The sequence below is a fragment of the Megalobrama amblycephala genome, linkage group LG15 (assembly GCF_018812025.1).
Source record: "Megalobrama amblycephala isolate DHTTF-2021 linkage group LG15, ASM1881202v1, whole genome shotgun sequence".
Taxonomy (NCBI): domain Eukaryota; kingdom Metazoa; phylum Chordata; class Actinopteri; order Cypriniformes; family Xenocyprididae; genus Megalobrama; species Megalobrama amblycephala.
The window spans coordinates 14,605,826-14,619,296 of NC_063058.1; the positions used below are offsets into that span (position 1 = coordinate 14,605,826).

The 13,471-nt window shown below is 37.3% G+C and overlaps 1 protein-coding gene across 1 annotated transcript in view; it reads left to right on the top strand.

Moving 5' to 3' along the window:
• The first annotated feature begins 7,826 nt into the window (after positions 1-7,826).
• The window catches only part of klhdc4 (kelch domain containing 4), a 10,495-nt gene continuing 4,850 nt past the window's right edge, over positions 7,827-13,471 (top strand). The window contains 9 exon segments of the mRNA XM_048158863.1: positions 7,827-8,082; positions 8,170-8,261; positions 8,339-8,417; positions 9,103-9,201; positions 9,393-9,529; positions 10,626-10,718; positions 11,038-11,200; positions 13,202-13,280; positions 13,420-13,471. The exon segment at positions 13,420-13,471 is cut by the window's right edge and continues 58 nt beyond it. Of these exon segments, the coding sequence (XP_048014820.1) occupies positions 7,975-8,082; positions 8,170-8,261; positions 8,339-8,417; positions 9,103-9,201; positions 9,393-9,529; positions 10,626-10,718; positions 11,038-11,200; positions 13,202-13,280; positions 13,420-13,471 (902 nt within the window). The 5' untranslated portion in view covers positions 7,827-7,974.

The window sequence follows — 13,471 nt, forward strand, 5'->3', positions numbered from 1 at the left end:
CTAGTATTATTTGTTTATCAGATGAACCGCTTCAGTAAAGCGTGAAGGACACTAATTCAGCCATTTAAAGTACAGTAAATAATTCAGTTGGCTGTGTAAACCTTTAAACGAGTTTTGAGAATGGCATTTTTTTTTCTCATATCTTTCTGCGCATGCTCTGAGTGGTGTAAGAAGTCTATATGATTTAGGCGCGTTTTATGGAAATTGCGACCACTGACTGACTCTCCCATTTGGAATCGGATTCGGATTCAACGAGGTAACTTAGAATAAATGTATGTTCATATGCGTACTGGTGTAGTTGTGAATCCCGCGAACATTTTGTTTGAGAACCTTTTCTACGCACATTAATACGAGTTGTACGAAGTTATTTGTCAGTGAGGCCCAGCTGTTTGATTTCACAGTTTATAAAACTTTTTTTGTAGAAAGTATAAAAGTTATTTAGTTAAATTCTACATATTCTACTCTTTACTTTTAGAAAATTAGCTAAAAAAAAAAAAAAAAAAGGTGTATTTTTTGACATAACATTACAACTAATCAGTTTCTGTTTTTACAAGCACCCTAAAAGTGCCTAAAAATGAAAATTCTGTCATTAATTACTCACCCTCATGTCGTTCCACACCTGTAAGGCCTTCGTTCATCTTTGGAACACAAATTGAGATATTTTGATGAAATCCATTGAAAATCCATTGCCCTCTATTGAAAGCAACAAAATTACCACATTCAGTGTCCAGAAAAACATCGTTAAAATAATCAACGTGACTGCAGTGGTTCAACCTTAATGTTATGAAGCGACGAGAATACTTATTGTGCTCAAAAACAAAACAATATTTTTGTTGCAGCGCTGCAGGTTCTACGTCCGAACGGCGGCTCAGTATTGGCCAGCGTTCTGACGTGAACACGGAAAAGCAGCACTGTGCCAACTGACAGGGAAGAGGAAAAATTGTTGAATAAAGTCGTTATTTTTTTGCACAAAATGTATTCTCGTCGCTTCATAACCACTATAGTCACGTTCACTATTTTTACTCTGGACATTGAATGTGGTAATTTCGTTGCTTTCAATGGAGGATAAAAAAACAAAACTCTCGGACTTCGTCAAAATATCTTAATTTGTGTTCTGAAGATGAACGAAGGTCTTACAGGTTTGGAACGACATGAGGGTGAGTAATAAATGACAGAAATTTCATTTTTGGGTGAACTAACCCTTTAAGGTATGGGACTTGTCTATAAACTCAAGTTGTGTCAAAGCGTTTGCATAATAACACGAGTAGCTGACACACTACCCTACTCAGTAGGGAATCCTCATACTTTACTGTTAAATGTAACATGTATACACTGACTAACCTCCTTCTGACTGCAGGCCTCATGTGAAAGGACAGTGTGTCGTCTGTCAACAACAGTATAGCACCTAGTCGATTGACCAGTGTGATGCTTGACAGATGAGTCAGATCTACTGAAGCTTGATTTTCCATATTTTTTATGAAATGTTGGAGATTTTTGGGTGACCTATTCCTTTAATTACCCTTATGTCGTTCCAAACCTGTAAGTTTTTTGTTCATCTTTGGAACACAAAGATATTTTTGATGAAATCTGAGAGCTTTCTGTCTCTCCATTGATAGCTACGCAACTGAAACTTTGACGATTCAAAAAGTTCATAAAGAGATTGTAAAACTAATCCATATTAATTGAGTGGTTTAGTCCAAATTTTCTGAAGACACATGATTGCTTTATATGATCAAAAGAGTGAATTTAGGCTTTTATTCACATATAAACACACATCAGTTATGGTAAACAGAAGCTCAAGCCAAAGCATGTGACGTGTGCGAGAACCAATGAGGTTCATTCTCGTGTGTTACGCTGATCAATGTTTATATGTGAATATAAAGCCTAAATTAAATCTGTTCATCATATAAAGTGATCGTGTCTCTTGAGAAAATTTTGACTAAACAGCTCAATTCATATGGATTAGTTTTACGATCTCTTTATGAACTTTTTGATGCATAAAAGTTTCAGTTGAGTAGCTGTCTATGGAGGGACAGAAATCTCTCAGATTTCATCAAAAATATCTTAATTTGTGTTCTGAAGATTAACGAAGGTCTTACGAGTTTGGAACGACATGAAGGTGAGTAATAAATGACAGAATTTTCATTTTTGGTTGAACTAACCCTTTAATGTGTCCCTAATTTCTTTTTAAAAAATCTTCTTATATATATATATATATATATATATATATATATATATATATATATATATATATATATATTTTATATTAAACAGTTTGGTTTGCTGTGTTGCCTACTAGACCTGTTATTGACATTGTGTGTCTGTGTGTGTTTACCTGAGAGAATTAACTCTGTTGCTTTAGTCTCTTGGCAACAGGCAAATCATCAGTAATTTCTCTCTGGTTCAAAGATAAAATCATTTGTTACCACAGTGTTCAATATTTTCATTATGACCAATTTCCGATCTCATCTCATTTCTTTATATCACAGAAGTCTCTGTGGTCACGACTCTAATACAGAAGCCTTTTGTGCAGCTGATATCAGGATGGAGTAGAGGGTCTGTTTTCTCTGGTAATGCAGGCTCATTCACACACAAGTGCACACAGAACCCCATGTTCTTCAAGATGTACATCACAGCAAACACTTGGGTGTAAAATCACATGTGCTTCCTGACACCGAGACCATAGAAGTTTTGAGCAGTGCAGATGGGGGCGATAAGGATTTCATCAAGTACAACATGTTCCTGGATGAGCATCTTTGTTGATCCTGGAACAACATTCCAATCAACCAATCAAATTTGAGGGTCAAGTTTACAGTTTATATCAAGTTTAGGTTTACAACCAGGGTTAGGTTCTTCTACGTCAGTATTATTTACCTATCATTTCCGTCTGGTTTTAGGGTTTTCCCATGGAATTGGGCTACTTTAACACTGTTGCCTCGGCTTGTTCTTCATGTCCGTGGGTTAAAGTGACCCCAAATAACATGATCTTTAGCCCCTGGAATGCAAATTTTAGCAGGGGAAACCCCGCCAAAAAGCCCCAGAACGTGATTTTACCCTCTGGAATGTGATGTTAGTCCTAACCCTATCCCTAACCCTAACCCTAAATATCAAACCTTATTGTAAAGTGTTACCAAATATTTTAATCCAATTTTAAATTGACTATTTTATAGAACATTTGTTAGACTTTAGAGTATCTAGTTAGCTTAGCAACATGCTAATGTGAAACTCATATAATATGTTGACATACTCCTGAAATCATCATGGCTGTGATTTCACACTAGTCTCAGCCTCAGACGTCATGCCATTGTTGGCCATCCAATTGATTGAATTCTGCATGATTTCCAGGAGATTAAAAGTTAAAAGATTAAAAGTCCGCTGGAAACAAAACCGTCATGACGCAAAACCTCCTCCTCTTTGTTACACTTTATATTAAGGTGTCTGTGTTGCAGTGTAATTATATATTTAATTACTGAGTATTAACAATTAACTATACATGTAATTACTATAGGGTTAGGGTTAGGGTTTGGTTTAGGGTTAGTCGCATGCATAATTTATAGTTATTACTATAGTAACAACATTTAATATGTGTAACAAGGACACTGTAAAAGTGTTACTGAAAGCTGTACAGCCGTGACAATGAATCAGGATCAACTAAACGCTGGATATATGAAGTATTTAAAGTTCATGCCTTAAGGTCTTTGCACACTAAGGCCGAAATTCGTGTCCGAAATTTTAGCACATTAAAAAATAAATATGACCTCACGTTGTGTCAATCACGTTTACACATTGCCTTCGAAACTTTCATCCGTCATAAAAAAATTAGGATCAGGTTCAATTTTCTGAGTTTTTCGCATCCGTGGCATGCATTTTGAGAGACGTTTTGACAATTCAGAGCCACCGTACAGGCGAACGCCAAAATCCCAAATGCCAAGTTGATCCAAACAAAGTGTGGAATACAGAGACAGAATATAAAGACAGATTGTGCCAGTATCGCTAGCAAAGCATCAAACTGAGCTACTGACATCCTGAAGTAAACGCTCGGGATAATCGCGCAGCTCCTTGATGAGGTGGAACTCTCCTTCCTCTTTACGCAATCTCAGGATTGGATGGACCAAATATTTCTTCTTTCTTTTTCTCTTTTTAAGAAGAGAGGACAACTAAATCATGCTCACTGCTTGAAGACTCCATTTTGTTTTAGGATTTTTTTTAGGGCTGCACGATATATCGCATGATTACCGCTAAATCGCCATCACCTGCTTTCAAATGGAGCAGCATTTAATAGACAGAGCCGTAGATCACTGAAAAGCCACACAATATCGCGTTCATATCGCAGATGAATCGCCTTCGATAATGAACGCGATATTGCGTGGCTTTTCAGTGATCTACGGCTCCGGCTATTAAATGCCGCTCCATTTGAAAGCAGGTGATGGCGATTTAGCGGTAATCAGGGAACCGGCTTTACTGATGAAATGCGCGTGACAATCTCATGCGATATATCGTGCAGCCCTAATTTTTTTGCAACGGATTTATTAATATGCATCGGACTCAGTGTGCAAGGTCTCTGTGGGTGATGAATTTTTAGGATCACGAATATGAAAAAATGCAAACAAAAATTTCGGACTCAGTGTGCAAAGGCCTTTAAACTCTTTAAAATATGTCCAAGAGTTTTACACGGCATCGACTTTACATTTTCACGCCCCTAAACATGACACAGAACAAAGCGAATTGTGATTGGTTGCTTTACATGTCAGTCAGATGTCTTCTGGGCGGTCCTTGTCCAATGAAAGCGTGAACTATGCCGATATTCAGAAGTTAGCCAATCATATCTATCATTTTACATAAAGAAGTCTTAAAAGTACAGCTGTTTACTTTTAAGGGTCAGAAAGAGGGTGCAAAATGGTCATGTAATGCTAAATTATGTCTGTTTTTGGTGCAAAACTACATGATTGTAATGTTGTTTCTGATGATAAAGATGCAAAAAGGTTCCAAAACAAAAGTGTTTATTAAGTAAAACAAACTCAGGTAATCCTCAGGTATGAAGGCAATGTAACAGTGTGTAACATACAACAATACAGAGGGACTTAAATACACAATGATAATGAACTAAATCCAGACAGGTGTGATTGTTAAATGAATGTCCATGACAACTGATTAGTGGCGGGAAAAGGAGATCAAAGGAACTCAGGAAAAAGGAGACTAAACAAAGGTGAGAAAACAAAAACAAAACTGATCATAACTGTGACTGTGATAAGTAGATAAAGGTTGAAAAATAAAAGGATACAGTACGTCTCTTTAACGTATTGGAAATAATCATATCTTTCCTCAGTGATCCTGCTTGTTGTGCACTTAAATATAAGAGATGAAGCAGAAAAATCACTCCTGGCAGTCCTTCTGCACCACTTGTTATTTACGGAAAACGCACGGCTGAACAGAAAAAAAACAGGATTCTGGGATTTGAAGGGGAGGAGAGTTAGAGGTCAAAAGGTGTCGGGGTGAGACGTATGACTGAAAGTCTGGAGGCAGAGAGGCTCACACACAGAATTAGAAAAATCTCTCACTGAAGGTCACAATTCCACCCTCACAATGGTGGTCAGGTGACTGGAAGAAAGATTCAAGCAGTCATGTGCTTGCAACACAGACTTTATTTGTCCTTTATGTAGATTTGAAAGGGACAATGCACCATATCTACTAACCGTTGCTGTTTTTAAAAAAGAAAAAGATTGCTGGAGTTTTTAAAATCAAAATACAAAGATGTATGTTTCTACTCACTAAAATTGCTGCCTGGTCTCATTTTTCATGTTGAAATCACTTTGTAATGCATACAGTTTCCACTTTGTGTAAAGAAATACTGCATGGAATTGTATGCAGTTTCTCTTGCACATACTGACTAGTAATAAATAAGAGTGCACATCTCATAAGGATATCTCCTCTGCTTCTGAGTGTCAACAGTGCGAGAGGATATTTCACATAGATTCAGATCATTTTAATTTCCTCTGGTCTCCTGCACCGTTACGTAACACTGGAACATGTGCCCTGTGACAAAGTATTGTCATTGTTTTGTATGTTGAGTCAACACATTATAACTCATGTGACTGTCAATAAAATATTAATTCAATATACCACATATTATTATTATGGAAACTTTCGTAACAGTGAGAGGTGTACACACCAAAGGCTTTGCACAAGTTGCATGAGACATGCATGTTAATTAGTGTCACAGTTATGAGGAGGATGGGGGACAGAACTTCATGTGGGTCAGTGCCCACAGGAGTGATCCCATGGTAAACGAATGTAAACCTTATCAGTTCACTGTTAACACATTCCACATTGTTCAGGGGAATGTAGAGGCTTCATATCCATACATGATTTGACATTCATATGACCTTTTAAAAAACACCGATCAGGCATAACATTATGACCACCTTCCTAATATTGGGTTGGTCCCCCTTTTGCTGCCATAACAGCCCTGACCCGTCAAGGCATGGACTCCACTAGACCCCTGAAGGTGTGCTGTGGTATCTGGCACCAAGATGTTAGCAGCAGATCCTTTAAGTCCTGTAAATTGCGAGGTGGGGCCTCCATGGATCGGACTTAGTTCAGAACATCCCACAGATGCTCGACTGGATTGAGATCCGGGGAATTTGGAGGCCAAGTCAACACCTCAACCTCGTTGTTGTGCTCCTCAAACCATTCCTGAACAATTTTTCCTTTGTGGCAGGTTGCATTATCCTGCTGAAAGAGATCACAGCCACTAGAGAATACCATTTCCATGAAAGGGTGTACATGGTCTGCAACAATGCTTAGGTAGGAGGTAAGTGTCAAAGTAACATCCACATGGATGGCAGGACCCAAGGTTTCCCAGCAGAACATTGCCCAAAGCATCACACTGCCTCCGCCGGCTTGCCTTCTTCCCATAGTGCATCCTGGTGCCATGTGTTCCCCAGATAAGCGATGCACACGCACCCGGCCATCCACATGATGTAAAAGAAAACATGATTCATCAGACCAGGCCACCTTCCCCCATTGCTCTGTGGTCCAGTTCTGATGCTCACGTACCCACTGTTGGCGCTTTCAGTGGTGGACAGAGGTCAGCATGGGCACCCTGAATGGTCTGTGGTTATGCAGCCCCATACGCAACAGAAAACTGTGATGAACTGTGTATTCTGACACCTTTGTATCAGAACCAGCATTAACTTCTTGAGCAATTTGAGCTACAGTAGCTCGTCTGTTGGATCGGACCACACGGGCCAGCCTTCACCGCTGTTCCTTCCTGGGACCACTTTTGATAGATAATGACCACTGCAGACCGGGAACACCCCACAAGAGCTGCAGTTTTGAAGATGTTCTGACCCAGTCGTCTAGCAATCACAATTTGGCCCTTATCAAACTCTCAAATCCTTACGCTTGCCCATTTTTCCTGCTTCTAACACATCAATTCAGAGGATAAAATGTTCACTTGCTGCCTAATATATCCCACCAACTAACAAGTGCCGTGATGAAGAGATAATCAATGTTATTAATTTCACCTCTCAGTGCTCATAATGTTATGCCTGATCGGTGTATATCCATATAATATATGACCAAAGCCCCCGACTGTTAGCTGCTTGTTGTTGTGCTGTGCGTATCGAGGTTAGACGTATGATAAGACTGGATGGCTGAAGGCAAAGAGGCTCGCACACTCGCTATTTTATAATCTTAGCTATAATATAAATTATTATTTTTTACCATTTCCATATTTAGAGATATTTAGTTTTAGACATCGTCGTATTTGTGATATTATATAAGTGCAAACAAGTTAGCTACTATTTGTCAGTTTACTGCAAGACACAGCAGCTCACCCAGACCAGCAGGTGTCGCTGTAGCGCAGGAGAGCTCAACATCAAACCGTGTTGTTGGCGGAAGTATATCATACGTCTGGCCATTTGACTGTGATTACCACGCTTACTACAGCCTGTGTGTTTTAAAATAATCAAAATGGGTAAAAAGGGAAAAAAGGGTAAAAATGAAAAGAAAGTGAAAGGAGCGGAGAAAACCGCCGCCAAAATGGAGAAGAAGGTGTCAAAAAGATCGAAAAAAGAGGAGGTGAGGGAATTTATACCAGCACAAACACTCTAAACCTGCCTACATGTTAGAAAAACTATACTTTTATTCTGTGTTTTATTGAAATAGGAGGATTTAGAGGCTTTAATAGCAGAATTTCAGTCCCTGGACGCCAAAAAGACTCAGGTGATCGAGACGGCGTGTGCCCCTCCGTCTCCCAGGTGCGCGTTCATGTGTCCAGGTGTGAATCACGTGACTGTTATTGTGCCATTTGACTGACAGCTCGTTCTCTGCGCAGGTTGAACGCCTCTCTGTGTGCGCACCCGGAAAAAGACGAGCTGATTTTATTTGGAGGGGAATTTTTCAATGGGAAGAAAGTAGGTAATTCGTGATGTCCCTGAGGTAAATGTGTAGCTATGCTTTGGAACTGGTTTCTAGCTGGTCTAAGATGGTCATTAGCTGGTCAATCAGCTGCATATATATATATATATATATATATATATATATATATATATATATATATATGTGTGTATGTATGTATGTATGTATGTATGTGTGCATATAATATAATGTGTATGTGTGTGTGTGTGTGTATATATATATATATATATATATATATATATATATATATATATATATATATATATAATATTAAACAAAAAAAACTAAATAAAATTGAAAAGAAATAGATTAAAATGAATAAATTATATAAAAAATAATTTAAATAAATACATCTAACAGGACAATACTATAGTGTGTAGGGGGGAAAAAAATTATATGACAGAAATGAAATATTTTACATATAATATAAATTTTTCGCAGTATAAATTTTGTCTTTATACATGAAAATATATAGCTGGCTTTTAAATTTTTGAATGAGGGTCCCTTGTATGAGACTGATCATATTTTGGTTTGATTGTGGCATTATTAAGATTGAAAACACTTGCACTAACAGACTTAAATTTTAAAAACAAATGTAAATTTCGAAATTGTACAGATGCAAACTGTGTCCTACCCAAAAAGCCTTGACTTCATGTCACTTATATATTTCCATTCTTCCAGACTTTTCTGTACAATGAATTATTCTTCTACAACATTAAGAAGAACACCTGGGTGAAGGTAGAGATCCCGAACCCTCCTCCAAGACGCTGCGCTCAACAGGTGCTCCTTTAATAACTTCACTTGAAATATTTAAAAATTGATATGATGTATCAGTGAAAGCAGTGATTTTCTGCATAGATAATGCAGGACATGTTATTTCAGACTTCACCACCAGGGGTCAGACTGTCTTAACATAATAAGTCACATTATCTCAAGCATATTTTTGTTGCTCTCTCTCCATGTCCCTGCAGGCAGTGGTAGTTCCCCAGGGCGGGGGGCAGATTTGGATATTTGGGGGGGAGTTTGCGTCCCCTGACGGTGAGCAGTTCTATCGCTATAAAGATCTGTGGGTGCTTCACCTGGGAACACGCACATGGGAGCAAATCAAGTGAGTATTGTTGTTTCTCACTGAGTATTGTGCAATACTCCACAGTATATTACAAGGGAAAGATAATGCAATCTGAGCTAAAATCTAGACACCATCACATAAGCCAAAAGATGTTAAAATGTGCTTACAGACAACATGACATCAAAAAGACCCTTTTTACACAAGCAAAACAAGTATAAAACAAGTGTTTTTTAATTATCTTCAATACTATAGTAGATGAAAACAGTATTCAGTACCATAATATATATCAAAATACCAAGGATATTGTGCACAGTTCTTTAGTGCATGTTATACTAAAGGAAATTTTTGCAATCTTCATCTTAATAGAATAGTGGCATAATATGAGGGTTGAAAATAATCATTTTTCCACATATGTATTTGTTTTGTTTGTGTGTGTGTGCAAAAAACGATTAAAATTTATTAACATTATAAGCGAATATTAAAATAATAAAAAATCCTTGTCATGTCAGCATGAATGCAAGTCTTTTCTTTTTGACGTGTATATATATAAGTGAAATGGCACCCTGAGTGAGAGAAATTTATTATAAATGTATAATAAATGCTACAATTTTTGATAAAAATAAGAATTATCAGTTTTGATTTTATGGTGACTTTAACTAAAACTAAAGCTAAGACTGTAAAGACACTTTTTTTTTTTTAATAAAATGTTAACTGAAATGAAATAAAAAAACTTAACTTGACATAACTTAACATAACTTTAACTAAAATGCTTAAAAAAAAATTAATAAAAAAAATTATATAGACATTTTACAAACGTAATACCTAATAAAAATGATGAAAACACACAACAAATTATTAAAATTTTACCTAAAATTACAATGAATTGAAAATATTAAAGCAAACTATCAGTATCACAATACTAAAATAACACTGAAAAGAAAAACAAGCCTGTAAGTTGAACCGGAAGTCTAATTGTATTTGCTCTTCATGGAAGCTCAGCAGGGATTTTTGGACCTCTGTCCAGTGTTTTGTCATCATGCTGTGACTTGAGGTTATGGAGGTCTAAACTAACAGGATTGACTTTTGGCTTGGCGTCCTGACCACCTGTTGAAATATGTCCGCTTTGTCCTTTCAGAGCTCCTGGTGCTCCTTCTGGCAGGAGTGGACATCGCATGGTCCTGAGCAAACGTCAGCTGCTTTTGTTTGGTGGTTTTCATGAGAACTCCAGGTACAGGCAGATGCAGAGCTCCCCAACTTCAACTTGTCATTTTTAAAAAAAAGTATTGTACGGAAAATTAACTTTTTGTTGTACCCTAAAGTGTGAATGAGATCTACGCCCCTGGCTACAGGTTCCAGAAAATATGTATAAGAATGTAATTATTTATCAGATGAGATGACCTTGGAATCTTATGTTTTCATTTAATAAATAAGAATTTTAATTATTAATAGAATATGTTAGATTAAATATCAATATTTTAAATATTTTTACATTATAAAAATACTTAACATTAATACTTTTTGTAATGCATATGTTCTCCGCTCTACAGGGATTATATCTTTTACAATGATGTTTATGCATTTAACCTGGACACATTCACATGGAGCCGTCTCCAGCCCACAGGAACTGGCCCCTGTCCACGTTCAGCCTGTCAAATGACCACCACTCCAGACGGCAACGGCGTCATCATCTATGGCGGATATTCCATATCTGTATGTGCTTTGGTTATTACTGTGATTTTTATTTAATATGCACACTGCAATTGATTACTCAGATTTTACATTTAAAGGTAGGGCTGGGACAATACATCAATGCGTTGTGAATCGAGAAATGATTCTGGATCGATTCTGATATTTTCCGTATATATTGCGATTCTCGAATCGATTTTGAGCTTAGTTCTCAACAGCAGATGGCACTGCGTGCTTTTGAAACAGCCGTACCCTGCTTGCTTCTGATTCCTCAAACACACCACTTGAACCTTCTATTAAATAATCATTCATAAATTTCGAAACGAGTTACAAGGGTGTTTGCAGTGGGCCGTTTACATTAATCTCGCATCATAAAAGCATTCTGAGATGTAAGTACATTCTCCCACTCAGCCGAATGCACAAGCCCTCTTCTTCATGAGCATGCGGTTAAAAATTAACCTCAGAATCGATTTGCGATGCATTTGGGAAATATCAGAATTGATCCATGAATTGCAATGCATCGATATATTGTCCCAGCCCTACTTAAAGGGCTACTTCACTGCTGGCAAAATGGGCTTTCAATAAAACGTGGCTGCATATACAGTAGAAAGGCACAAAAAAAAAAAAAAAAAAAAAAAAAAAAAAATTTCTTTCCTTTTTCCAAATAGGTAAGAAAATTTCCAACACCCATAATGCACTTTGCATGTTGCCATCCAAGGCCACTCCCACCAGTCTGCCATGGATATGCTTATTAGAGTCAAATACCGTCTTGCTTTAGTAGGAAATACTTCTTAGCAAACTTTTAGTCATCATGGTTTTGACTTGTATTGTTCCCTGGTGCAAGAATTCAAAGAGTAAATGTTTAGCTGGTGTGAGTTACTTTCGGTTTCCAGTGAAGATCCAGCACATTGTAGGCAGTGGCTAAAGGCTGCAAAGAATCGTAAATACGGGGAGAATGCCGTGACTGAAAATCTGAAAAACCTCTGTATTTGGAGTCAACATTTCAGACTGGATGACCACAAATACAGTGTTTTAGGCCAAATGGAGGGGAAAAACTCTCTCTATCCAAGTCATCCAACTGTCCATGGGTGGGGATTCAAAAATGGGGATTCAAAAAAATATGATCAATATCACACGAGTAGCAGAATCGGCATATTAGAATGATTTCTGAAGGATCATGTGACACTGAAGTTTGGAGTAATGATGCTGAAAATTCAGCTTTTCCATCACAGGAATAAATGACATTTTAAAATATATTAAAATAGAAAACTATTATTTTAAATTGTAATAATATTTCAGAATATTACTGTTCTTATTGTATTTTTGATCAAACAAGTGCAGCCTTGGTGAGCAGAAGAGACTTCTTTCAATCAAAAGTTGTTGTTTTGCATAATATGGAAAGTGCAACAGGAAAATGGCGGCGATAACAATATGATAACTCACTTTAATGTTTAATAAAACATTTAATAATAGGGATAAACAAATAACATTTTCTTTAACATTTTAAGTAATTTTGGTGTCTACTATAGTGGTATATAGTACATATACAGTGGGAATACTGTTTTTTTTGTACATGCAGTTACATGGTCGCACTATGTCCAATAAATCATGGTAGTAGTTGCTAAGCAACTTGCCACATTAGAATCCTATTGATGTCCGGTCACATGAGCTATTTTACAGTGCCTTAATTTGTACAGCCAACTATTGCAAAATTATTCAACAAAATATGTAAAATCTCAATAGTTGAATTGAAGACTGTTCATTTTAAGGGCTTAAAATGGTGATATTCAACACCTCCATCTATGAATGTTTCAGGTTAACGTGTAATTAATTTAAAAGTAAATTTTTGCCTTATTTGTCCATCATTAGGTAAGCTATGTTATGTTTAGCCTCATTTTGCATGAGCATGTTGATGGCAACTGCTCTACACAGAGAGCAAGGTATTGTCATTTCCAGGAGCTTGTCCTTGAGTAAACCCACGAGAGTAAACAGACGTAGGTGGTAATGGCTGCTTTTCTCTTCCAGAGAGTGAAGAAGGATGTGGATAAAGGAACCATCCATTCTGACATGTTCCTGCTGAGGAGGGAAGGCAAAGAGGAGCAAGGTACCATCATTAGAGCCTCCACAGTGATCGCTTGTTTAACGTGGGCTGCTTTTCTGTCCCATTTCTCGTTTTTGTTTTGAAGATACACTTTCCCATTTCTGAAAAAGATTAGCTCATGATTTTTGGCCCCATCCTGCAGAAAAGTGGACATGGACACGGGTGAACCCTGCAGGAGTGAAGCCCCCTCCTCG